Source organism: Carettochelys insculpta, chromosome 31, assembly GCF_033958435.1.
Source record: "Carettochelys insculpta isolate YL-2023 chromosome 31, ASM3395843v1, whole genome shotgun sequence".
NCBI lineage: Eukaryota > Metazoa > Chordata > Testudines > Carettochelyidae > Carettochelys > Carettochelys insculpta.
In genome coordinates, this window is record NC_134167.1 from 2,087,954 (window position 1) to 2,114,577 (window position 26,624).

The window sequence follows — 26,624 nt, forward strand, 5'->3', positions numbered from 1 at the left end:
TGAAGTGTGTCTGGGCTCACGAAAGCTCATGCTCAAAACTTTTCCTAGTTGCAGAACAGTTATTTACAACACAGTCCCAAAAAGATGACAGGGACTTTTGCGAGAACTACGCCCCTTTTCCTACAGCAGTTACAGTCCAAAGCTATTGTCAGATGGGTGCTTAAGTCCTCTGGCAAGTGCTGAGTGGCCAGCATACTCCCCCCGCCCCACGCTCCCCCTTTAAGTGCAAAAAAATGAAAGGTGGCACATTTTGTAGCATCTGTTCCGGGTTGTTCCAGATTGAGCCGGGTCTGTGTCTGTCGCCATCTAGTGGCTGGAAAGTATGAAGCGGTTTATTAGTCTACTGCTGTCCTGAAGGTTTAAACTCAAAATTACAGACAAATCTCGCTCAGAGAGCCAGACGCCTAGCGGGTCAAGCACTGATGATGACCCAGCCAGGGTCAATGGAATGACAAGGGGCAGGATGTGAAAGACCTCAGAAGCAACAACTGTGAATGTACTGGATTATTAATTGCTAAAGAATGACACTAGCCCAGCAATGATGGCTAGAGATAAAAAGCTTTCCAACAGAGGCATTGACCCTGTGTAGAATCTAGGCCGAGCATTCAATATTTATATAGGGATTTCAGCAGCTAAAGGGCATGTTCATGGCATGCAAGCTTTCAGAAGCCAATAGCCAAGATGTCCCAGGGGGCCATGGAAAAGCCCCAAGGCCTGTGTTGGGGAGGTGGGGGGGTTCTAATGGATTGCTCAAACTAGGTGTTGACTAAGTCTTTTGCCAAGCAAATGGCACCTGGCAGACATGGCTGCTAGCCTCCCCCTGGGGCCAGTCAGCATTACATCTGTTCTCAGGCTGCTGAGCAAGATCAGCAATAAGCTGAGCACCTCACCCTACGTGCTGCAGCCAGGAACCACTGAGCACCCCCTGAAAGCACAATGGAACTGTGTCAGAACCCATAAAAGGGGTAGAAGAGAAGACTGACCGAATAGTTAAGACACAGGATTGAGAATTGGGAGCTATTGGTTCATTTCCTAGTTCTGCCCTGGCATTCCCTTTATAACGTTGCTTGTCTCTCTTCAGCTCTCCAGGCCTCCGTTTTTCCTGTATAAAATGGGGGAGGGCACACGGTGATAGAATTCTGCCTTTGTCTTGCTTATGGAAAGCGTATGGTCCTCACTGCAAGGATGTGTAATGACCACAACAATGGAGCCTTGTGCCTGGCTAATGGTTCTGAACAACATTAACCTAGGCTTAGACAGAAGCCACCTTGTGCTTATTTTACCCTCTGACTGCTGGTACAACAGTCCTTTTCGATTTCCAGAGTTGAAGCCTAAACAGTTTCATAGAACTTGCAGCACAATAGAGCCTGTGACTAGACCTGGAGAGGAAATGATCTTTCCATCCTGGGGAATATTTTAAAAATAAAAAAAATAAAAAAAGCCTCCTGAATTGGAATGGCAAGGTGGAATCTCAAAACATGCACAAATCAAAAATCCCCTTCCTAAAAAATTCAGTTTTGATCTTGGTGTGGGGGGTTGGTCTAATTTCCCCGTTTCAAACCAAAAACTCATTTTGAAATTGCTCAGCTGAAGTAATTCCACTTTTCTAGTTCAGAAAAAAAAATTAATTTTTTCCTGAGACATGTCTAACCCCCTCCCTTTCCACATATGTGTTAACCAATAAGCAATTTTCAGTGAAAAATCTTTTACCAAGAAATTCCTGGCCTGTGCTATATTCAACAGACTTCTGCAATCCCATCTGAAACTGTTACTGTTCTTGCAACCACGCTCACTCAGTTCTTAAGTAAAAGCACAGTGCTCTGAGGGAGACAGGCTGCCATAATGGGCAGGATACTGCACAGACAGGTAGGAAACTAGGGATTTGCCAATGAGCTGGCATGTAACCTTGGGCAACTCACCTTGTTTGTGTCTCATTTTCTGTCCTTAATAAGAGTCCCTGCTCTTATCATCTAAACAATGTGCTTACACAGGGCCTGGCACAATGGGACCCAATCTCAGAGGGAACATCTAGCTGCTAGGGTAGCTGCAGTTAAAACTTTCCAGTTACAAGCACCAGCATCTCGTCTCCACCGGAGGCGGAATATTTATTCCATCCAGCTTTTCCAAGCTGCCTATTGATCAGCTGTGTTTGTCCCAGCGTTTCCCCCTCAAGCATTTGCATGTTAATAGACAGCAGCAGATGAGCATAAGGTGCCATTTCTATAGCTACCGGTGAAGACCTGACAGCAAGGCATGAGGAAGAGGCACTTTCCCAGATGCAGCAGTCATTAACATTCACCATACTAGCTTCACTTGAAAAGGCAGGCCTCCAAGAGAGAAATCATCTCCAGGGGGAATCTAAATCCTTGTGAGTGAGAGTGGCTCAGATTTTTAATCTATTCATCAGTAATGTCTCTACAGCACCTTTCAAGAAGCAGAGCCAGGATTCTACAGTCCACATAGGGTCACGCTCCCTGTGGCTGTCAGACAATGAACATCCTGAATCAGACTCAGGCAGATGATCACAGCCCAGCTTCTCATGCACATGTACATCACCTCCTTCCCCAAGCATAAAGGCACTGGAAATCAGGCTGTCTTATTTCTGTTCCTGGCTCTACTTGGTGTGTGACTTTGGGCAAGACCTTTTCTCCCTCTGTTTCCCCTCCCTTTGTCTTCTCTGGTTAGGTTGTAAGAAAGAAATGATGCAATTTTCAAAGCAAAACACTTCCGACATGTAACAATGAAAACCAACATTTCCTGCAATCAAAAATTCCAGTGTTTCGGGTTGCTGGGACTGTTTCATTTGCTAAAACTCAAAATGTTCCGTCCCAGAGAAAGGAGCTGGAGACACAAACTAAACTTGGAAGGATGTGGCCCCCTAAGGAGGAGCCACTCGGCAGGGAGCACTACCCTGGGTCCCTGGGAGAAGCTGCTACCATAGCAGCACCACCCTCACTGCCATGGGTGGCCCCAGTAACCCCCCTACCCGCCCACATACCTAAAAGCCTATCCCCTACCCCAAAACCCTGGTCCCTAACCTCTGCACCTCCACCTGACTCCCCGTGAGCCACCCCACCACCCAAAGCTACTCGCCCCATAGCCTTAACTTCAGCCTTCCTGTTTCAAAGCCTGCTGTCCTTGGAGAAAGCAGGTCCAGGGCCCAGCTCTTGTCAAGAAATGAGCCCAGCTCAAGCACCCAGCAGCGGGAGGCCCAGCTAGGCATGGCAGGTAGCAAAAGGAGTCCCAGCAGCGCCTGCTCCAGCCGTTTCCCATGGCTTGGTACCATCTACTGGCAGCCGCAGTTGCTACAAAAGGCTTTTAACTTCTCAATTGCCTCCGACTAGAAGTCCCCTTCCAATGGCAAGTCAGGCAGCTGCCTTCAGCACCAAACGTGCAGGGCCTCTAACAGCGGCAGCTGAGGGGGCTTCACCTTTGCCCCACTGGCAGCAGCCTTCTCCCTAGGCCACTTGTCCACCCCCCCATTGCCTTCAGGTACATACCTGGCTGGGCTTCCCTCTGTCTCTGCACCTCCGCGCTGCCTCCGCTTGGCCCGGCCCCTCTTCTCCTGCCCCCTCACAGTACCTGGCAGGGGCAGGGGCAAGGGGGGACTTGCAAGGGGAGCCACCTGCTCTTAACTGGCCACAGCTGTCCAATTAGCCTGCTGCTGCTCGTCAGCTCTTCATGAGTCCCAGGTGTTGTCTTGTGGGCAGGGCCCACCAGCCCACACCCCATGTCCTGGCCCTGCCACAGCAGGACTGGCCTGCCTTACACAGGCCTTCACACTAGCTCAGTCTTCTTCCTTGCAACAGCTCCCCTCAGCTCCTGACAGCAGCAGGACCCAGGGCAAAGCAGGGGGACCTGAATCCATGTCCTTGGAAACAGCAGGGCAAAGGGCAGGTGCCCTGAGTGCCCCAGGGGCCCATGGTGCCACAGCCCCCCACAGCTGGCCAGAGCAGGAGTAGCAGCACTTCAAAAGGGCCCACTGTTTCAGCCACCGCCACTAATTGACATAGCACGGGCAGAGCTCTGAGCCCCGTTGAAAGGCCGGGCCCTGCGGCAACTACCCCTTTCACCTCCCCCTGACCCCCACCCCCGCACTGACTGGAAAATTAAGAACCCACAAGTGAACTGCCATAAGGGGAAGCCCCACCTGTCTGTCTGTCAACTACATATGGGGGTGGGGGGTGTCTGCAGAGCTGATCGCCACCTTATTATAGAAACGCTTCAGAATGTTACACTTCTCCAACCCCAGCTTCATGGAAATCAGACCCAGAAAAACTGAAAGGGCATGTCCACACGTGCTATTGTCTACTTGAAAGAAAGATGCAAAACAGAACTGTTGCATTTCACTGAGGCAGGAGAAAAAGCAGGTTAGTCACACACACAGCTCCTCCCCAGAGGGCTTTCCCTGCCCCCCGTTTTCACTATCCAACACAATGTTGTCAAGCTGGTAGCTATCTCCCCAGGCCATGCTTACTGTTATGGGAGTTTCACCACTGACAACAATGGGGCCAGCATCTCACCCATATACTAACCTCCTGTGTCCCCACTGCCATTGGCCCACCGCAGTAAGAGTAGCTGCATTCTGACAGGTGCTACCTTAGATTTAACCTAAGCCACCTCCAGCCAATGAGGAAGAAGCCTTACCTAATCTGAAAGAGATGGCAAGAACACAAGTAATCTAGCACATCACACTTCCCGTATGGTTTCATGCAGGAGTGTGTGTTCTGATTGTATTCCCATTTGGAACAGGAAGGAAAAAAACTCCCTGCAAAAACAAAGTGCTGGCATCTGTGACTCAGGGCAGTCTACCTGACAGACTGCTCCCCAGCAGCTGTCAAACAGCTGAAAGCCCCAAATCCCAGGCTGCTGAGGAGCATGGCAGAGGAGATGGCCCAAAGCCAGACAGATCTCACAAGCATGCAGGGTTCTGTCAGACTTCCTTCCTGGGTTTCACTGCAACTCTGACATTGCCACATCTCTGAAGAATGTTTCAACTTTAACAAATGAGCAAATTTCATTTCATTACATGGTACATTCATTTTCCCCCTAATGATTCTAGCTCATTTCTGTATGTGCCTGCTTCTCTCTGGCTCGGCAACCCAGCCACATAATGCCCAAATGGGCACAGCCTGGAGGTTTGAGAGCTGTGCCCACAGAGAGCTTCCATCTTTTTGGAACCCCTCTGTCCAAAGCAAATTGCTTCACATCATTGGTTACTGCCCAACCGTGTAAGCTGAGGGTGGTGTTTTCAGACAGGCAAGTGTGGGAATTCACACTGCTCTACCTTGCCAGATGCTACCTTTATCAGATATCCGGAATGAAAAGTCGCAAATACTGGAATGAACTTGGCTGCAGAGAGGCCCACTCAAGCCCTGTGAAGCCATGTCCTTTAAGTTATCCCAAGCCCTTACTCACACCTGTCAGAGCAGTTGATTGAATCTTCAGACCATTCAACCCTTGGCTGCCCCAGTGAAGTGAGTAACCTGAGAGCCAGCTCAATGGGTTTACCTGTGCAGTTGTTCTTGGCCAGGACTCCCATCCCCCGGGGCTCTCTTCAGCTGCAACAAGCAAGTTCCAAACCTCATGTGGCAGGGACAGCTCCTTGACTAGCCTCAACTGGCACTGATGTCAAACATAGCTATGCCAACCCAGACTAGTTCAGGAGCCCACCCACAACACTGACCGCTTCAGGACACAGAACACTCAGTGGAATCACAACATTTTGTCTTTATTAGGTGTTCCCATGGTAACAGTTTGTAAGGACTAAAACACAAGACTTTGGGGTAGGGTTTGCCATTGAGACAATGGTCAAATATCAGTACTTTTTGTCTACACACATGATCAGCTTTAGCACTTACAGTTCCTCCTCTCATAGTTCACAATCACAAATCCAAAGGTTAAATCCAGCTAGCATTAAATCCTACACATTTTTTTGTTTTGTTTTGTTTTAAGAGCTTCAAGTCACTGCGGTTAATTGTCAGTCTTATTTTTCTTTAAGCATTTACATAGGACATTCATTAAACAGACACAAAGCAAATGAGTTCCCACAGAAAAACATGCTTACACAGCCTGCAAAAGTGTTTATTTTTTTCCTTGTAATGAATGAATGAATAAAACTACCTGAAGAGTCATTCATTGAAAGTAGGGGGGGAACAAGGAAGGAAGACAAGTGAATACTGAAGAGCTGCAAAACTTTCATGGAATTAAAACTGTTGCTTTTTTCTCCCCAGCTTGTTCAAATTTATTTCAAAGTACAGGTGGAAAAAATAGCTGTAGTATATATTAGGCTTACTGATGACTAACAAAGAAGTGCAATCTTTTTTGCAAAAGACAAAAGACCCAAGAGTTAAACCAAATTTAGCATATATGGACAAATAAACATACTGACCTTTTTTAAGGCTGTTTTTTTTTTTGAAGGAGCCTGAAGCAGTTACATGTCAAGATCCAATGGGACTTAAATACCTCAACTGCTATAAGATCACTTGAAAAATCCCAGTTTTGATATTTTACCAAAGCAGATTTGGTTTTTAGTTTTTAAAAGCCTGCCTATATCTGTTCTCCTTAAGAACCTAACACCATCTGAACTGTTTTAAAAACACAGAAAAATAAATTTAATGCACATGTGAAAATGCAAAACAGAAACAGCAGAGGATACCCACAAATACCTGGGGACAAAAGAGACAAGGTAGGGGAGGACCAAGGTATTGCCTTATCCACCCTGTCTCCCTCATATCCTGGGACCACCATGGCTCCAACAATGCTGCATCAAACAAAAAGTCAGTGACAGGAAATGGTCTGACAAGGGGTGAAAGATTACCCCTGTGCAGAGAACCAGCCTCTCAAACTACAGCTTGAGTAGGACTTAAATGGCGCATATGAACTAACTGCCATCAGGATCTGAAACCAGGATCATCACTCACCTGAGCTGAAGGATCAGCAACCAGTTCCTCCAAAGTGCCTAAGTCACTGATTTCCAAGGAAGTTAGGCAACTAAAAACTGGGGATCTGGCCTTAGCTCACAGGCACTAAGCAGTCTATCTGGGGTTTACCAGAAAAAGGACAAAATGACCACTGAGTATGTGGCGGGGGATAGAAGCCTTTTCATGGGTGTTTCCGTTAGGGTGAAATTTGTCCCATTACAATCTCCCAAAGCATTGGCAAAATACTCAGCTGATGTAAATCTGCATAGCTACCACAAGATTGCAATTTACACTAGCTGTGCCACTGGCCCTTTAATTGAAACCACTATTAGTAAGACCTTCCTTGTATGCTTTCACAGGAGCAGGGGGAATCTGATACTAAGGAAAATTCTCCCTCTATGAAGTTACTGCTCTTGGGAGTTCTACTGTTGAATTTAACAGACCCCCAAGTGACCTATGGACTAAGACCTCAGCTCATGGAGTTTCACATCCAAACAAAATGCAAGGGCTTCATGAGACTGTTTCAGAGCAGCAGCCTCTCTCTCATCTAAGTCTCTGCTCCAGTGGAGCTAGGTGGATTGACACCAGCTGAGGACCTGTGACTTTTTGAGGGAGATCGTAGCTTAGCTTTGAGGCCTAGAAGCATCCATAAACTAACACAAATACCAAAGTGCTGCCTGAAATGATGCTATGAACTCCTACAACCAAATGATGGGATGTTTTAGTTGCGATTAGTCCTTCTTGGAGCAGGGGGTTGGACTTGACCTCCTGAAGGTCTCTTTCAACCCTGTGATTCTATGGTTGCGATGATGGTGCCGGTGACAGTCATAAGCTATGACCCAAAGGAGGCTGGGGCAGGGAAGAGATGTCTGCTCTGAGCAAAGGCTCTGCAACACAATGGGACAAAACATTCAAACAAAATGGAAAAAAACCCACACACACACACACTTGTTTTTTAAAATTTCCTCCGGGATCCAATTTGCAGACAAATCCAGAAGGACAAAGAAAACCTCAACTCAACTGGGTAAGACACATTGTCAATTTCTACCACAGGGTTCCTGCTCGTAATAACACAGAAGGGTTGTTATGGGGGATGCAGATATAAGCTGAGACTTGTGTCCCCCCGCTCCCCCCACAACCCTCTGAGTTGCGCTGCTACAGGCCAGAGCCTGAAGGCATATCCAGTTTAAAAACCCTTGAACTACTGCTTTGTTGGATGACTCAAGAAGTTATTTTTGAGAAAAAGGCAGCTCCCGGGAAATTCACTTTATGCTTCCTTTGCCAAAAGAAAAGATGTTTAGTGAGGACAGAGGAGGCCACATCTCAAACCCCCTCTTTACACTGCACTTCCGCACGTTCAGCGTGTCAGATGGGGTTTGTCTCTTTAAATGTGGAGGGGGGCAGGGCAGTGAGTGTGCTGAGTGACAATGAAGAGGGCAGACTGAGGGGACTGGAAGTGGCGCCATAGCTGAGCCCCACACAGGTTGCCCGCAGTAACCATCACAGGCTCTAAAAGAATCGGAAGGGTGTCCAGGTACCCTGCCCCCTCCCTGGGCCTGCTAGGCCGCCTCCGAGGGGTTAGTTTCTTAACCCAAGCTGGTGATGTTGGCACGTCCCCCGGGCGGTGCCACGATGCGCTGCGTAGTACGGCGGGGGATGTTGTCATCAATCTGTGCACCTGGAAGGACAGGGAAAAGAGGCTGTCAGTACAGTGTCCGTCAACACAGTAACGCAGACCATGACCGCACCTGTCATTCAGGGCTGCATTCAGCCCCTGGGGCTAGAGGATGCAGCACCACTCAGAGGGTGTCCAATGAGGCCAGGTTGAATTAAGCCCTATGGGAAGTCCCTCTAATGGCATTTAGGCACCCAGTTCCTACGGAAACCACCTAGCTTCCTGCCTTGGGGCAGCTGCTCTGCAAGGTGGGGAATCCCCAGGGACCCCCATTAGGAGGGGAGAATGCCACACAGTCTGTATCAAACTCAGTCCTCATCTCCTCTGCTGAGGCTGCCCCATGAATTATGATGGTGGGTCCGGAGATGCGGACGAGAGGGAGACATTTAGGTAGGCTGACAGCGATCCATGCTGCTGCGCACGGGCTTCGTCAGGGGAGCGAGAACGATGCTGAACGGCCAGCCGAGGAGAAAGGTTCTCTGCCCTCGTGCTAGCAGGGAGCACTATATGGACACACTGAACCACAGCTTGAATCTCAACTCCACCTCTCACTGCAGTAGGCGCTCAAGGGAAGGGTTCTGAATCGACTGCTTGGGACGTAAAGGGGAAGAGATGCTCAGGAAGAAGTTAAGGCTCTATGCCCAGAGAATGGGCTGGACACAGGACTAACCCCTGCGTTACAGTACAGCAACATTAATGGACAAGGCTACTTGTTTGTACAAGTGCTGAGCAGCAGCTGTGGCTCTGGAGCTGGATGCACATTCAGGGAAGGGGCACTGGTAGGGAGTATCTTTGTGAGCACAAAGGGATGGACTGTGCAGAAGCAGAGGGCACTAGGAAAGCTTTCACATGGTATGCTGGTGAGTGAAGAAATTTGTTAGTCTCCCCACACCTCCCAATGCGAACTTGCTTGTAATCAGCAGTTAACCCATCACCCTGGGAAGAAAAATCCCTTTCTTGTTTCAGCTTCTGCTGATTTGTGCTGCTGGCTCACCACCCCTCTTCCAACACTTGGACAGCCCCTCTCCCTTGTAAGGTCTCATCTTAGTGCAAAACTTAACCTCATTTTTTGCAGAAGGAGGAATGAATGTTCTGATCCTCAATCTAGTGCTTCAGCACAAATGACAGATGTGCAACACTCTCCTACGCCGAGAACCTCAAACCACAAGTGAGTTTTGCTGGGACTGTGAGGAAGTACTGCAGTCACTTCTAAACGCTTGCTTTCAAGGGAGCTAAAAGCACTTCACGTTGCTCTGAGATGCCTCTCTCTGGATACCATTCATGCGTTCCTCTCACCAGTAGGCAGACCAACCTGCTTTCAGCCAGGGGACTACCAGAAAGCTGCACATTGTTCCACTGGCCCACATGAACTTCTTAACTCTCTCACGTAAGCCAGGAGGGCAGGTCTGATAAGTTCAGACCCAGCCTATCCCCTCATCGATGGCTCCAGTGTCCATCTCACGATTCTGGCCTTCCAGGTGTGTGCTCTTATTTCTATGATTTTGGCCCCCTCTAAACTAGTCACTTACCTGGGCAAAACATCCTGAACATCATTTCCTCTCACTTTTGTCAGAAAATGTGGGGCTTTCATTTTAAGAAAAAAAAACTGTGTTGAAAGTTGAGAACAAGAAGTCTTGTGGCACCTTATAGACTAAAAGATATTTTGTAGCATAAGCTTTCGTGGGCAAAGACCCGCTTCATCAGATGCATGAGTGGGGGGGCATGGTTTCAGGGGGGTATTTCAAGAGTGGGGTCCCAGTCAGAGGGAGGACTCTGTCAGCTCTGGCCCTCCCTCTGACTGAGACCCCACTCTTGAAATACCCCTCTGAAACCACCCCCCCGCCCCGCCCCTCATGCATCTGATGAAACGGGCCTTTGCCCACGAAAGCTTATGTTACTAAACATCTGTTAGTCTATGAAGCGCCCCAAGACTCCTTGTTGTTCTCGAAGCTACAGACTAACACAGCTCCCTCTCCGATACTCGTCCCCAGAAAGTTGAGTAAGTTTTGGCACGAATCAAAAATCTTCCATGTGGGAAAGGTCAATTTCCTGAGTGCCTCTCAATTTAGCAGTAAGGTAGCCTCCTCTCTGGATCTCTCCCCCTGCCACTGAGTCACTGTCTCTTCATATCTCGCCATTAAACCCTCTCTTCCCAATTCAGGACAGATCTTCTCTCCCTTGCTCTGCACTATATGGGCCAGATCCCACAGACCTGGGGTACCCTAGCATAACTACAGAATCTGGCCCTGAATGTCAATCGCAAGACACTCATATCTGAAAACCCTCAGCTATAGAAACTGCAAAATAAAAAGTGAAAACTACAGAGGGTTAGATCCTCATCTTGCAAAGCTCTGGACCAATCTAACTTGTATCCCAGCCTGGGGACGCAGCCTTTGACGAGCATGGAGAAGTAGAATTCCTTGCTTGGGCATAAGTCAAAATTCTAGGAGGTTCTTCAAATGATTTTTTGTTGTTGTTTCTGCTGGGAAACTAATCTTGCTGGTGTAAACCATCCTAGTCCCTGCCCTCTCTTGTTATTGCAACCAAATCCACAGCCCCACAATAAAACGACCAAGACTGACATAATAATTTAGCCATACATAAGTACCAGACAAGCTAAATCCAGACTGGTGCAGGTTCCTGACAGGTGGGGCCTGCTGTTTGGCTGGAGACGTCTTAGCCGAGGATGCTGGTGTGACAGTCTTCGGTGTCACGGAGACTTCACAGACAGGTCCATCATACAGGCCCCGGGGGACACCCCGGAGCTCAGCAAGCTGGAGAAAACACAAGCAATGAGCCTCCCAACAGCCTGGCTAAAGGCAGAGACCTGAAAGGGGGCCAGATGTCACCAAGTTTAAGGTGTTTGGTTAAAAGGTTCAGTTTTTGCAATGGAATTTAAACTCCAGGTCTCTGCACAAGTGAAACAGAGACCAGCCTTTACCCCTCTGGCTGCAAATCATTTCTGTTCAATTGAACGTCCTCTCCCTACTTGAGAGAAGGGCAACCAGACCTGGACAGCAGGTCAGTTCTTCAATGATGACCAGAGTATCCCAAAATAAGATTTCATACTAACCCGCATGTGCGTCCAGTCAAATACATCCACTGACTTCCAAGCATTGCAAATTAGTATATTTTTCAATCAAATATTTCAAAACATATTCACCCTAAACAAAGAGTACCATGTGCAATGAATGTTTTGATAATCATAAACCAGCAGCTCTGATTCTATCCAGCAGAGGGCAGTGTTGCAGATACAATGTGCACTATTTCCTGCCTCATTAAAAGGTTCTGACAAGTTAAATGGATGAGCTTGGACACGATTTCCTAGTACCTAACCCATGTCTCCTTTGCTGCAGATAAAGCCCATTACTACTTATCCTACCTTTGGCAGACATGGAGAACAACCAACCACCACTCTCTTTATAAACAGCCCTCAGCCTATTTGAAGGCTGCTATCAGGTCCCTCCTAGCCTCTTCTCAGAGTAAGTTATGCCTACTTTCCAAACTTTCCACATACGTCAGCTTTTCTAACCCTTTTCTCATTTGCGTTGCTCTCCAATTTGTCCATATTTCCTAAAATGGGTGCCCAGAAATGGTCATGGTACTACTCCAGCTGAGCCCTCACTACCAATGAGCAGTGGGACAATTATCTCCCCACCTCACATAGAAAGCTTCTGTTAAAACACCCTAAAATGTTAGCCTTCATCAAATGCATCACACTGGCTCATTTAACAAAGACTATACTTTCAGGGACCATTTCGAAAGTGTGCAACTAGTGACGTGCTCCATTTTAACCTCTGTTGTTCTTCAGCAGTACTTGCCAGTTATTCTTCTTTTTGTAGTTGTGCATTTGATTTTTCCTTCTTACAGGTAAACTTACTAAATTTAAGCTTTTCAATTTAAACCAACAAAGCTGCAAACTGCATCACAGGAGACTCAGACTGCAGCCACCTGAAATAAACGTGACTAACCTAGTTTCACTGACAACTGATTAAATGCAAAAGGGACAAAGTAAACAGCATAATGAGAGCTCATTTAAAAGGTGTAAATTAAACTGGATGATAGTTAAGTTAAATACTATTTATGTACTTTTCCTATTGTGACAGAATGTGCATATAGTGTACAGGCAGCTAACTCACCCTGACCACCTGTCAAGATGATTCTTATTATTCCTTTCTGCCCTTCTAAGTGTGTGTCTACACTACACAGCTTTTAGCACCATGGCTGCATTGACCCACCCATGTCTCTGGACATTAGGCAGAGCAAACAAAAAACTCCCTTTGAGTGGAGTTTGCTTTTTTACATTCGCAGTTGCCATGACAAAGTGTTTGTCATTCAGGAGGATGAGGAGGTAAGCACCTGTGGACAACACAGCTTCTGTCATTCAATTGCCAGTGTAGACAAAGCCTATGACAAAGGGAAGTTAAGAGCAGAGACAGTGATTGTGCAAGGCTGACCAAACTCAGGGTGAGGTTTAAGTTTAAGGGGTATGAAACAGTTGCCAAGGGGTACGGAACAGATGCCGTATGAGGAAAGATGACGAAGACTATGATTTTCCAGCTTTGAAAAGAGATGACTAAGGGGGATATGGTAGAGATTTATAAAGCATGAGTGCTGCAGAGAAAGTGAATAAAGAAGTTATTTACTTCTTTCCATAACACAAGAATTAGGGGGTCAACATATGAAATTAACATGCAGCAGATTTAAAAAAAAAACAAACAAAAGGAAGTATTTCTTCGCACAAGTCGACTTGTGTAACTCCTGGCCAGAGAATGTTGTGAAGACCAGAACTTTAATGGGGGTTCAAAAAAAGAGCTAGATCAATTCATGGAGGACAGGTCCAGTGATGGCTATTAGCTGGGATAGCCAGGGATGGTGTACCTTGTCTCTGTCTGTCAGAAGCTGGGAATGGGTGACAGGAAAGGGATCACTGGGTGATTCCCTGTTCTGTTCATTACCTCTGGGGTATCTGGCATTGGCCACTGTCAAAAGACAGGATACTGGGCTAGATGGACCTTCGGTCTGACCTAGGATAGCTGTTGTGCAAATGCAGTGTTCAAAAAAATAAAAGGCCAATGCAGGGAAGGTGGTCAATTCGGACAATACTCCTGTGTGTTTCCTGTGAAAGCAGCAGCATGAAGGAGTCACCCATTTCGCAGGCCTGTAACACAGAAGCTTCATTAACTAACTTGCATTGAGTGGTATACTCACTCGGCTCCTTGCTTTGATGCGCTTGTAAACAAAGTCAGGGAATGGTTTCCTGGGGATGTACCGTCCAGAGCCCTCAGTTGCATGGAGGTTGCCATCTTCCAGCACAATCTTTCCCTGGCTGATCACCACCAATGGAGACCCACGGCATTCCATGCCCTCAAAGATATTGTACTCCAGAGACTAGGACAAAAAGACAAGATCAGGACAAAATGTTCATCCCAAGGCAAGATGCCTGATTCTCTGCTGCTGTGTACTACCATACCTCTGGTGAAGTTGGCTAACTGGATGGAATAAATTCCAACGATACTGCTGGAAGTCCATGAAAAACCAGGCCCTGTGTTGTTTTGTGACAGACACAGGCGTTTTGGGAACACACAAGACTCAACACACAAAGAGAAGCTCTTAGATAGCAAGAATTTTCAATTGCTACTTATCAAGGCAGGACTTATCCAGCGCCTTATAACCCATCTCCTGATCCACTCAGGCCTTGGAGGCTTTGCTTTATATAGGATCTTTCATCCAGCAAAAGAACGTTAATGGCCAAGTTACCAAAATTACAGTGTTAAGGAACAGGAAAGTAAGCCAAACTTCCTTTTGTGAAAAAGGACTTTGTGCCCAGAGATTCAGTCTGGGTTGGAAAAATTTTGCTGCTTCAGCCATGCAAAGAATACCACCATTCACAGGAAAAGCACAAGGAAGTTTTCCAAGAAACATTCCCTATGTTTTTAGCCAGCAGCAGAGCTAGTAGGGTTGGGGGAACTTCAGCTGGCCTTGCCTACCCACATGTGCCAAACCATCTAATTTAGTATATGAGACCTTATTCAACTGCTTGAACGTATGCTTAAGGAGCTGGCCTCTGAGCTGCAGTACATTAGAACATCTTCAGCAGACCTCTAAGGATATACTCCAGCTGACAACCTGGCCAGAAGGAACTGCTCTCATTCAGCTAGTGAATGGCACAAATCTCAGAGCCAGCATGGAAACTCCCTAGCTAAACTAAACTGCATTTAAGAGAGAGGAGTTTAGTCTGCAAAATACAAGTTTGGCATCCAAACCCTCTGAACTTCTTAGAATCATAGAGCACGAGAACCAGAAGGGACCTTGAGGCGCCACCAAGTCCAGTCCTCTGCCCTCAAGCAGGACCAGGAACCTCCAGACCATCCCTGAGAGCTGTTCATCGCTTACCTGCTCCACTGGACTCTGGATTCTGCAGTGGCAATGCAGTCACATGACTGGCATGGTCTCAGTGGGACTCTTCAGCAACCTTCCCTCTAACCTTTTCCACCCATGTGCAGCTTTTTTGGATCCATGGGCAGAAGAAGTTTTTTTTATGTGCACGAGTCATGTGCAAATGTGCACCCGCAATAAAAACCAAACCCTGGCTGTGGGCGCTCTGCTAATCAGCTGGCTGGTATTTTGACTCTCTCCTGAGCAGGAATACAAGTACAGGTATCATTACACTCCTGTAAAGGATGGGACTCTGGCCAATTTTTATTTCTTCCTGGCATGCCAAGGGAGGATTCGGGCATCAGAATCCAGCACAGTGTTCCCTGTAAGCTGAGCACTTGGACTGCCGCCCAGCAGAGATCCAGGTACTGCCCAGCTGATTAGCAGAGTGCCGACGGCCAGCAGCCTGTGTTTCTACTGGTGGTGCACACAGATGGAAAATGTTAGGGGGAACTTTGACAAGGTGCATGTAACAACAAAGACTCTCAGTTCCCTTTGAGCAAAGGGAGCTTTAAGTTACATTATGGAGTAAACCACACCAGAATGCTGATTATGCACAGGGTTGCAAGGGACCAGAGAAATTTCACACCCTGAGCACTGTAGCTGGGTCAAATCTCCCCCTGTATAGCTGAAATTACATCAATGGAGGAGTCCATCCACCTTCCTCCCTCTCGAGAGCCTCCTTGTAACATGACTGCAACAGCCTGCGCTGCTGCCACGTAGCCCCACCCAGAGCTTGGGGCACAAGGACAGCTAGGTAGGGCTCAGCTGCAAAATATACTTACTATGTTATGAGTCTTGGCAGAGATTGTCTTGATGCTGTCAGGATCCCAGATGACAAGGTCCGCATCGGAGCCCACAGCGATGCGGCCCTTCCGCGGGTACAGGTTAAAGATCTTAGCAGCATTGGTGCTGGTCACAGCCACGAACTGGTTCTCATCCATTTTACCAGTCACCTGGTGAGGAATAAATAAATCATTATGTGAGCAGAACACACCTGCAGTGATAGCACCTCCTGCTGACAGCAAATGCCTAATGGGCTTTTGCTAGACAGAGATTTGACACCAGTGGATGGAAGAGGTGTTGGCTTTATATCAATGTTACTTAGTTGTTACAACAATTAATAACCTCAATTAGAATCTCTCCTTCAAGGATCTTAAATGCTACAACACCTCCTTCTCATTAGCAGTAGAGCTCAAAGCAGCTTTTTAAACAAAAGGAGTCACTGCTATTATCCCTATTTTACAGATGGTAAAACAAAGGCAAAGTGAGGGCAAGTGGCCTGCCCAAGCTTACCCAAGAGCCTGGGGTTATCCCAGTGCAGTGCACTATGCACTAAGTCACACCACTTCCCCATAGCAGTGTTGCCACCCTTTATCAAACAGCACATAAACATGCCCGTGGGATCAGTTTATCAGACAGTTTACAGGAGGAGAAATCTAAGCCCAAAACACAATACAGGAGGAAGAATGGCACTTCCTTGGTAAGGGCTCGGGAATTTTAAGTCCTGTTTCAGTTTCTGGTTCAGCACCCTGAGAGCAGGGACCCCCTAGGGCACAGCAGTGTCAGGGCAAAGCCAGAGGGGACATGAAAGGGACCAGAGTCACCACGTGATCTACATTGGCACTTCTTGGGTACAGAACCACCTATGAGCAGCTATTAAGGGTTCCCTAGGATAGAGCAATCCCAGGGCTGCTCTAACTTACACCAGTACCATAGTGCAGCCCAGAAGCGGGAAGGTGCAAAGCAGGACCTCTACCTCCAGGCAGAAGACAGACAGCTATCAGTAGATTCCGTTTTAAAGATCCTTTTTTTTTTGGGTGGGGGTGGGGGTGGGGGGTGTTCCTTCTAGATGCTAAACAGAGAAACCAGGAAAAGGGGTGGGTGGGTGGACAACAAAAGGTAACCCCCTCCCCATATAACCCACCTCCCCAGTGAATGAATGGGTGGGAGTCAGAGCCCTGCACGACATACCACAGCCTTATCCCAGACGATGGACATTCTCTCTTCAGTCCCATTGGTTCCTTCTGGGATCAGGGTGAAGTTGTCCTTTCCAACAGCTTTCTGGGCAGTGTTGAAAGTGCAGTGGGCGCTGCCTGTCACCTGGAGGTCTCCACTGGAACCCAAACACAGGGGCGACGACGTAAGATACCTTGTCTACACAGCACACTGACAGCCCAGCGCCTGCAGCCGCAGCACTGTAACTCGGTCAGCAGGCAGCACCAGGACCTGCTCTTTGGCGGCCACTCGCTGGACAAGCGCACACACAACGTACTGTGGCAGCACATTCTGTGGACATGCAGCCTCTTCTACTCACCAGGCCAGCAGGGAGTTGAGGAAGTCAGGAGTGGCTGGGTCAGGGCTCAGCGGGGGAGACGTGACAAAGGCTGCAGCCTTGACCCAGTTCTTACTCCAGTAATGAGATCCATCAGTCCCCAGGCTTGCTGTGATGGGCTCCCCATAGACCACAGTGCCTGTGGGGCAGGAAGACACCAAGAGGACAGTGGTAAGTGCCCCACTGCCAGCAAAGCAACAGGCTTCGGTCTGGGGCAACCTGCCATTCTCCTGACAAGGGAGAACAGGGCGACAACTTGCACCTCCGGAAGTTATTCCACAATCACAACAGGATTTCCTGCACCTTCCTCCAACACAGCTAGGACTAGACAGACAGAGGCAGGACACAGAACTGGACAGCCTTACGCAGCATGGCGACAGCCCCCTTCTCTCCTGCTGTTAGCACCCAACCCAGTGGATTTGCTACAGGAAACAGCACGCAGCCATGCCCCACAGGCTACGGCTGGTGAAAGCGGAACCAAACACAGGAAGGACTGGCCAAAACCGTTCCTGGAAACAATTCTGTCCTTGCTACCTGACACCACGGTTTCTGGGAGTGTATTCAAATACTAACATTTCACTTGGGACAGCCACGTGGCCAGCAGAAAAACACCGTGCAAATTACAAGGGCTGTGCAGTTTAGGAAATGCGTCTTTGCTGAAAAGATGGCTACGCACTCCTCAGAAGGGCTTATGCTACCAATGATGGCTGTTACAGTATCTGAGACCTAATTTTCACAAGCCACTGGTGATTTGGGGTGCCCAACTTGAGAACCCTTAATCATCATAGGGCCACCTCCCTCTTCCATAGAGCTTTTCATTAATAGCACTCAAGGACCAGTGCAACCATCGTTTTACAGATGGGGAAACTGAGGCAACAAACAGCAAAGTGGCCTTCCCAAGGGCATGCAGCAGCCCAGTAATAGCAGAGCAGGAACCAGTGCTTGTGTCGCTGGAGTCTCAGTCCCTGACTGCCATTAGGCTTCTGGCCTCCAAGAGGCCTGATTTTCCAAGTGAGGGTACTCAGCATTTTCTGAAACTCATGTCTGTTTATGGCATCTCAGGTCAGACACCCAAAATGGCCATTACTCTTGAAACCCATAAGCCTTTCAGTGCCTGCAAGTTAACAGTGACCACCTTCTTCCCAGGGGTATTTAGAGCAGCAAAAGTCGTACAGTCTTTTTGCATCACCACCAAGTCTGAAATCTGATTTATCCTGACTTCAAAGGCGTGTCAAGGCAGTTGATTAGATCCCTTGTACTGGGGCTGATTAAATAAAAGGGGGTGGGGGGAGAAACCATGTGTCTGTGGGCTCACTATGGGATATATCAGAAGGGATCTGATTAAAAACAGCAGAATGAAAAGCTTATTATATATCTACAGTAAGACCGTCACACAGAGCCTGGGCCCGCAGTGCTAGATGCTGCACGTAGACATAGCAGGAATCGCTGCCCAGAGAAATTTAGGGCCTAAAGAGGAAAGACAAAGGGTGGGGGAGAAAAGCACCGTCCTCACTTTGTGTGGGGGCGGGGAACTGAGAGACAGAAGATAGCTGCCAATGTCTGTGGCACAGCAAGGAAATGAAACCACATCTCGAGTCACAGTCCAATGCTTTAACCACAAGCCCATCCTTCCTCTTCAGAGGAATATTTTTAACCACAGGAGGGACCAGCCCATGTTTAAAGGCATGATTCCTTACATGGGTGGGACCCCCCAGGACTGTCTGCCTATGGAGCATATGCCAGAGGCTGGAACTTCAGAAGCCCAGACAGCGACTGGCAGTGCCAAACGACTAACCATATGAATGGCTCTGAGCTACCTCCTGTGCCCCCGCTAGGCCACTGCTCCTGTTCAGAGAAGGCTGAGAGGGATGTCAGCCCATACACCCTGGTGTGGGGCAGGCGTGGCTGCTCCTAGCCTGGCTCCTGGGGCTCTCCAGCCACAGTACGCAGCAGGCAAGCGAGGGGGGCTGGCTGGGGGTGTGCACAGCCCCTTCCCCGGCACACTTTACAGAGGATGGGAGGGGGCTCTGCTGTTCTTCCTTTCTGAGGGCTGCCAGGGAGAAGTGCACAATTTGAGCACCCTCCTCACACATCCAGCTGCCGAGGGGAGAACAGAGGACCACTTCCCCTCACGCCCTGACAGGTGCGGGCAGACGAGGAAGAGCAGCAGTAACCAGGTATGTACCACTTTGGACTCCTGAATTGGCACCCTGACCTGCCCCGCTCATCCCTACGCACACCCCAGCCCCTGCCCTGAGCTCCCCCACCCACCACAGTCCCTCCTGCCCTTAGCCCCTGCCGCACCTACCCTGCCCGCCACCCCTCCATCCCCCAACCCCTGCCCCTCCATCCGACTCCTGCACACCCCAACCCCCTGGCCTGCGCCCCAGCCCCTCCATCCGACTCCTGCACACCCCCAACCCCCTGCCCTGCGCCCCAGTCCCTCCGTCCGACTCCTGCACATCCCGCACCCCAACTCCCTGCCCTGAGCTCCCCTCCTCACCCCAGGGGGGTGTGATATGTAACTGAGGTTTCTTCTACTCCTGCTTGTGTGGGTTTTCAGACACCACAAAACAGTCAAAAGAGGAACGGAGATGGCTGAATGCAGCCACTTTCCTGTGATGAGGATTGGATGCGCACGCCCGAGAGTGGCTCATGAAGTCTTGGTCTCCTGCCCCACCCCAGGACTGTGCAGGAGACAATTCCTCAGCAGAGGAGTCGTCCGGCTGGGAGTACTCACAGAACAAGGCACAGGCGGGCTGGGTATGAAAAACAAGCCTGTTTGTCGCCAAGACAAGCGATCCTTCATCGTGTGGGACTGCCAAGGGTACCGTTAGCCATGCAAATGCCACAATGTGCCTCTGCCCTTACTGTTTTCCCCCATGAAGCAATCAATTACCTTTTGGTTCATTTGTCTGGCTGCTCTGCAGTGACTCACTCTACCCTCTCAATGCAGTGGGTGCTGGCTGCGTGGGTGGCTCTCAGGTGTGTAACTCTGCTTTGCATATCATTTTTTTAAGCTTGTGTAAACTTACACAAAAGCCCAGCAGCAACCATGAAAGTCTTGCAGGGAGAGAGAACATAACCCTTGGGGTGAGTCAGACTGTTACTTTATATGTTGGGTGCTTGCTTGCTGTCTGACTGCTTGACTCATGATTATAGTGTGGTCTGGGGGCAGAGCTCCATGCTAGGCTCAACCTCCCTACCAAGGCAGTAGCCAGCCATCCTGTGCGCTCAGACCCCTAAGCAAGGGGACGGGAGCACCGCAGGGAGATCAGGCATTTAAAATGCCAGCTCCTAACCACCTAGAGGAGCTAGTAAACAGGGGAGTTTTATTACGGCCTGGAGAACCAGATATACTCAAAAAAGCCATTTTAAACTTAGGCTACTAAGCCACGCATGTTCAAAGAGAGAACTCAAAAAATCCCTGCCAAAGTCATAACAATGCAGACGGAAATCTCTCAGCAGAGTGAGGACAACTGAATTTATTGCAATGAATGCAGCAAAGGTAACTGCTCCCTCATAGGCAGGGGGCCTACAGCTGCATTTGGTGCAAGCTGAGCACTGGGACAGCCACCCAGCTGATGAGCAGAGCTCTCACCGCCACCCACAGTGGGCAGCCTGTGTTTCTATTGGTGGTGCACATCTGCACAAGCCTTGGTGCACATAAAATGTAATCCATCCACAGACTGAAAAAGTTAGACAGAACATTGCCCATGGACCTCAGAATCTGAGCACAGGCTCTTGAGTGTGGCTGCACTGGAGAAACTAATGGTAGTTAGACCTCCAGGAGCACAGCAAAGGGGCTCCAACCCCAGTGTGATGACCTGCGTGCTGCAGAGAAGGGCCAAAGTCCCAAGAGAGAACATCAGGTGGGAGCAGAGGGAAGTGATCCCACACTGGAGACTACCCTCTCTCACTGAGGATACCAGAGCACTGTAATTAGGCAGAGCCAGGTGATAGGAACAGGGGATTCAGGCATTAGAAATGAAGAGTTGGATACCCGGGAGAAATGCCTGGTGACTTGCCTCTTGGGCACAAAGGACCTCGAGACATCTAGTCAGACTTCTGCGCAATGCTAGGAGCAGCCAGCAGTTGTGGCCCACGTACGTGCACAGGGACATGACAGAAATGAGGACAAAAAGCCAACTTACGCTGTCAGGGAAGAAATGAAAGCCCAGGACCTCCATGGTGGTGCTCTTTGGAAAGGCTCCAGTTCCACAGGTAGGGCTGGTTGGACAAACTGAGCTGCAGGGTTTCAAAGTGTGGATGGCAGGAGGGATTTAGGTGTCATAGGAACTGGGTGACCTTTTTGTGAAAGCGGGCTCCTATACAGGAGGCATGGGTTGCAACTAATCCACAGGGGAGCCTGAGGGCTGGCATGTAACATGAAAAGGCTCATAAGAGTTTCTCAACCAGGGGCTGGTGAAGAGTCCACAAGCACGAAGGAGAACACAGTTCGGACTGACACACCCTTCGGGGGAGGATTTATTAAAGGGGCGCTCCATATCCAAGTGAAGAGGAGTGGGTAAAAGCCGATAAAGTGCAGACAGAAAATAAAGAGAAGCAGTCAAATGAAAGAGTCCCATTCAACAAAGAAACATGTCTAAATATGGACCAACTTGTTAAGTACTTGTATTGCAGTGCTAGAACCATACATTCTGCGACAGGTGAATCTGAGTGGCTGGTATTATGATGATATTGATATGAGCAGGCAACAGAAGCATTTGGTAGAATGAGGATTATCAATGAGACCCAGTAAGAACAGGATACAAAACACAGCAAAATGACAGAATAGCTTGTGTTCAGGGAGGGAGTGGTACTAAATGTTAAAGAAAGTAGAGAGTCAAACTCTTACATGACTCAAATGACCAGAAGATCTCTAAGTCTAGAAGCTGCATGCTTGAACAAGCTGAACCTCTCTAGACTGGCATCCAAAGAGGATTTGTTGGACCATGGGAGGTCAGTGTTGTCTGGCAGCATTGCCAACACCCCTACTGCTCACTGGGCTCTGAGAAGACATTCGGGGTAAATTACAGCTAAAGAACAGCACATAACAGAGAACCAGGACAGGTGGCTGTGACCAAACTCATGCATCACGCAAAGAAGTTCATGGGTCACACAGGCACTGATACAGCAAAGTGAGTTTCAAGACATCTATATGGAAGCCAGCATTCCTGAGCTTCAGTCATCAGCCTTGCTCTCAGGATGAAAAAACCTACAACCCCAGCATTAAATTCCACAAACTTATGAGTCAGACAATGAATTGCAAGAGATGGATGAACTTATTAATTCCATAAACAATGACATTCCCACAAAAGATGCAAAGAGATGCATCTTGGAGAAACCTTCAATAGGCACCAAAGCATTTGAAGATGTTGAGAAGACATACAGAGAAACCAGAGCAGAAACACAGAATGGTCTAGCAGACCTCATGAACCAGGCCCAATCATTCCACCAGTTCATGGACACAGAAGCTGACTAGGGAATACTCAACTGCTCATTTTAAGGCATCTTTACCAGCTATGGCCAAGTCAATGTATAGAATGAGGCCTTCAGCAACACAGTCCCACAAAGCAGCTGCCCCCAAATCCAGGGCTGTAAATCAGAGAGGTAGCTGTGTTAGCCTGTATCCGCAAGAACAACAAGTCCTGGGGCACCTTACAGGCCAACAGATTTATTGGAGCATAAGCTTTGTGGGCAAAGATCCACTTTGTCAGATACATGAAGCCCAGACAAGAGCGCGCCACTTGTGAACACTGCAACATTCTGTGGCCCCACCTGAAACCGCACCGAGTTTGCAGGTGATAAAAGAATGGTACACAAATGAAGCAACGTGTAAACAATGGGCTGCAAAGGGGTGAGGCAGATTTCTGTGATCCCATAAAAAGGGCATAATCTCAAATCATTTGGGAACCTTAACAAGAGAGCCCTCGTGTCCGCCCCCACAGCGAGTGCTGCTCCCTACACTCCCATGTACGGAATCTCTTGGACAAGAGGAGGTTACTCACTCAACTTGGAGGTCTTTGAAATGATCTGTGGTCCCCGCCTGGATTCCAATCCTGCCCTCCATCCCCTGTGCTCTGCTCCTGCCTGATAAGAGGGAACTAGAGCAGCAGTGACCCCCATGGCCTCTTAAACCCTTGGACATGCCACACGATTGATGCACGTGGAGGGTCAAGAGACACTGCTATGAACAGTCCTGGCTCTGGTGCTGGACGTGCCCGCACAATGCTCATTTGAAACCCACACAGGCACCTTCACTCCAAGAACAACTCAGGAGCATTCCTTTGAATTCATGGTGAGGACAGAGCCAACCTTCCCATGAAATTAATGATGAACCCAAGAGTAGCTGAATCAAGCAGTCCTTGCTCAGTACCAGAAGCAAGACTTGAAGGGAGATAACTGCAGTCTGAGCTGCAGCTTCTTCAAAGCCAGCAGTCCCTGTCCCAGTGTTATCTTTATCATTGGGTGTTAAGACACTAGCACCTGGGTAACATGCACTGAGTTGCTTCCCAACAAGAACAGAACAAAATGAAAAAACCGCCATCCAGGATGTGAAATGTGCCAATTAATTGCTACACATAGGGATTCAGGCACCCTTAGTCTGACCCCAGAAGGTCATTCTTAAGATCCATCTAGCCCAGCATCCTGTCTTCGGACAGTGGCCAGTGCTCAGTGCCCCAGAGGGAATGAGCAAAAAAACCTAGGAATCCTCAAATGATCCATCCCCTGTTGCCCATTCCCAGCGTCAGGCAAACAGAAGAGAGGGGGGTCGTTCTCTGCAGAGCCTGGCTAGTAGCCATTGATGGACCTGTCCTGCATGACTTTATCTAGCTCTTTTCTAATACTACAAGCGTCCCATCAAAATAAGAGAGGTGACAGACAGAAGGGGCACCTTGTTCCTAAAATGACGGTGCCTCCTGCACCAGACGCCATCCTCACCTGATTGGAAATGTGAAGGAATCTATAGCAAAGCAGAGTTGATTAAATGGAGGCATCACAACAAAGTTGGCCAAGATCAGTTAGAGATGGAAGACATATCATGCACAGAATTTCATGGCTATCTGCACCCTGTGCAACAAGGAGATGCAAATGTCTCAGGGAAGTGTCACTGGAGACATGCAACTCTGACAGCGATGAATATAACATGGCAACAAACACGCCAGACAGGTTGTGATGGGCAGTAGAAATATTTCAAACTATTTTTTCAATAAATAATGCTCAGAGGGGCAGCACTGAACATTCAGGAGCTCACAGTTATGTGATGAAACTATACCAGAGTATATGGTTTGCTTTGTTATTCCCATAATGTATTCATGCAAAAAAAAAAATTCTACAGATCTGCTGCTGAGAAGCATAACTGTTGTGTAAGTAATTTACATTTACTGTTGTTGGCTTTGGTGGCACTAAGAATACAATTACATTGTACCATGTGTGCATTAGACATGCCTCTGATGTTATCTGCTTGGCCTGAGACATGTTACCTAATTAGAGGGCAGGGGTCTGATTTCCTGCATCACTTCAGAGAAGCAGCAGACAGAAAGAAGTCACTTCTACACATAGTGGCATTCTGTGATACAGAAAAAGTGCCTCACTTTCAGCACCTACATCCACCCTGGCAATCACTACCAGAAATGTGGATAACACGGTAGCAGTTAAGTATTTCTACCTGATGGGTTACTCCTTAGTGCCCAGCAGGGTCTGGGCTGGGAGACTGCTTGCCCACATCCTACAAACTACCCTCACTATCAGCTTCCTTTCCAGTTGTGACTGAGGGAGAAGGCAAGTTTCTGTGATTAGCACTCATGATTAGGATTTAAGAGCACCAACTTCAGTTCCCAGCTATGCCACAGCCTCCTTGGGCAAGTCTCAATCTCTCGGTCACTCACTTCCTTGCCAATGAAGCGGGATTAATGCCTCCCCGTCTCCCGGGGCGTTGGGAAGATAAAGTCAGTCATTTGTTGAGTATTCAGACATTCAGTCTCATTGCCCTTTCTGTTTACTCCTTCACTTCAAGGTGATCTCTCTTGGTCCCAAGTGAAACCTGATGGTGCTTGTGCTGTCCCAGTTCTGCAGCTCAAAGAGACTCCCTTCCCTAGTCCTCCTGGCCAGCTCTGAATGCATTTAACAGAAACCACGAGGCCTAAGCAGAGGGCTGTGGAATGAGAGCACCCTGCTTCAGCAGTTAAAATGTAGGGGGGCACGTGATCCTACATTCCCCTCACAACATGTGACCACCTACACCCTCCAGAACTCTTCCCCACTCCCATCCCCACCCATGGACTGGAGTTTGCTGCAGTATGAACCAATTCTTCCACCCTTGGACCCACATGGAAACTGACATGTATTTGTTGGTTCTATTTAGATTGCATCAAATTAAATCCAATCTTTGAGTGCAAAGGGAAACAAAATTCTCCCGCTGCTTAAATGCCCACCCTGATGACTTAGATGGAAGCTAAGAAGCCTTTAGTAGCAGAATAAAGGGATGAAACCAGAGCTCTCTCTGCTGTTTGACTTTAATTCCCCAGGGGTCTGTAAAGCAGTGATGTCATTTGCTTACCCTGCTTAAGCAAAGGTCTCACTTAAGACCAGCACAGCTCACTTTTTACCCCCCGTGAGTCTGAAAAGCAGAAGACGATGAGCACAAGTCCATGCCAGTGTTGATTTTGGCCCAATGCAGCAATGTGGGGGATAGACATCAGGAAACAGAACAAGTCTCTCTGCTGCAGCTGCCTCTGGAATTTTGATTTCCTTTCTGGGCACTGAAGGAAGTACTAACAGAGAGATGGGGGGAGCTGGAGGGACTGAATGAGGTGGAAAAAACAGTGCTTAATGGTGGGGGAGGGGCTCCTGAGATCTGCCTAACAAAGGAACTTATTAAGAGTAGCAGGATAAGTATCAGAGAGGGAGCATTTGGGCTGAAGATCAGGAAAACCTCCTGACAGCCCATAAGGTTTCCAATGCAAATTGACACAGAGCCCGCTGCTTGAGACATTTAAAACCCAGGCTGCACAAGATTAGAAAAAAAATCCTTCAGTGACCAACCCCGGCCTGGCAGGGAGACAGGCTGGACAACCTCATAAGACTTCTCCCTCTTTAGCATCTGGGAATAACTCACCCTTTTTCCTGGCCTGAGCGATAACATCGGCTGCACTTTTGCTCATCACCTTGGTGATATAGAGCGGGCAGTTGGTCTGGTTGGCGACGGTTATTGCCCGATTCACTGCTTCGGCTTCCACCTAAAAAATAA

The 26,624-nt window shown here is 48.3% G+C and overlaps 1 protein-coding gene across 2 annotated transcripts in view; it reads right to left on the reverse strand.

Annotated features, from left to right (window-relative positions):
* Nucleotides 1-5,710: 5,710 nt before the first annotated feature.
* Nucleotides 5,711-26,624, reverse strand: part of DPYSL2 (dihydropyrimidinase like 2) — a 76,943-nt gene continuing 56,029 nt past the window's right edge. For both annotated transcript variants that reach the window (XM_074981540.1, XM_074981541.1), the window contains exons 8-14: nucleotides 26,493-26,613; nucleotides 17,354-17,510; nucleotides 17,011-17,152; nucleotides 15,822-15,992; nucleotides 13,810-13,989; nucleotides 11,207-11,372; nucleotides 5,711-8,601 (exon numbers count right to left, since the gene is read on the reverse strand). In XM_074981540.1, coding sequence (XP_074837641.1) covers nucleotides 8,510-8,601; nucleotides 11,207-11,372; nucleotides 13,810-13,989; nucleotides 15,822-15,992; nucleotides 17,011-17,152; nucleotides 17,354-17,510; nucleotides 26,493-26,613 — 1,029 coding nt within the window. In that variant the 3' untranslated portion in view covers nucleotides 5,711-8,509. The remainder of the gene's footprint in view (nucleotides 8,602-11,206; nucleotides 11,373-13,809; nucleotides 13,990-15,821; nucleotides 15,993-17,010; nucleotides 17,153-17,353; nucleotides 17,511-26,492; nucleotides 26,614-26,624) is intronic.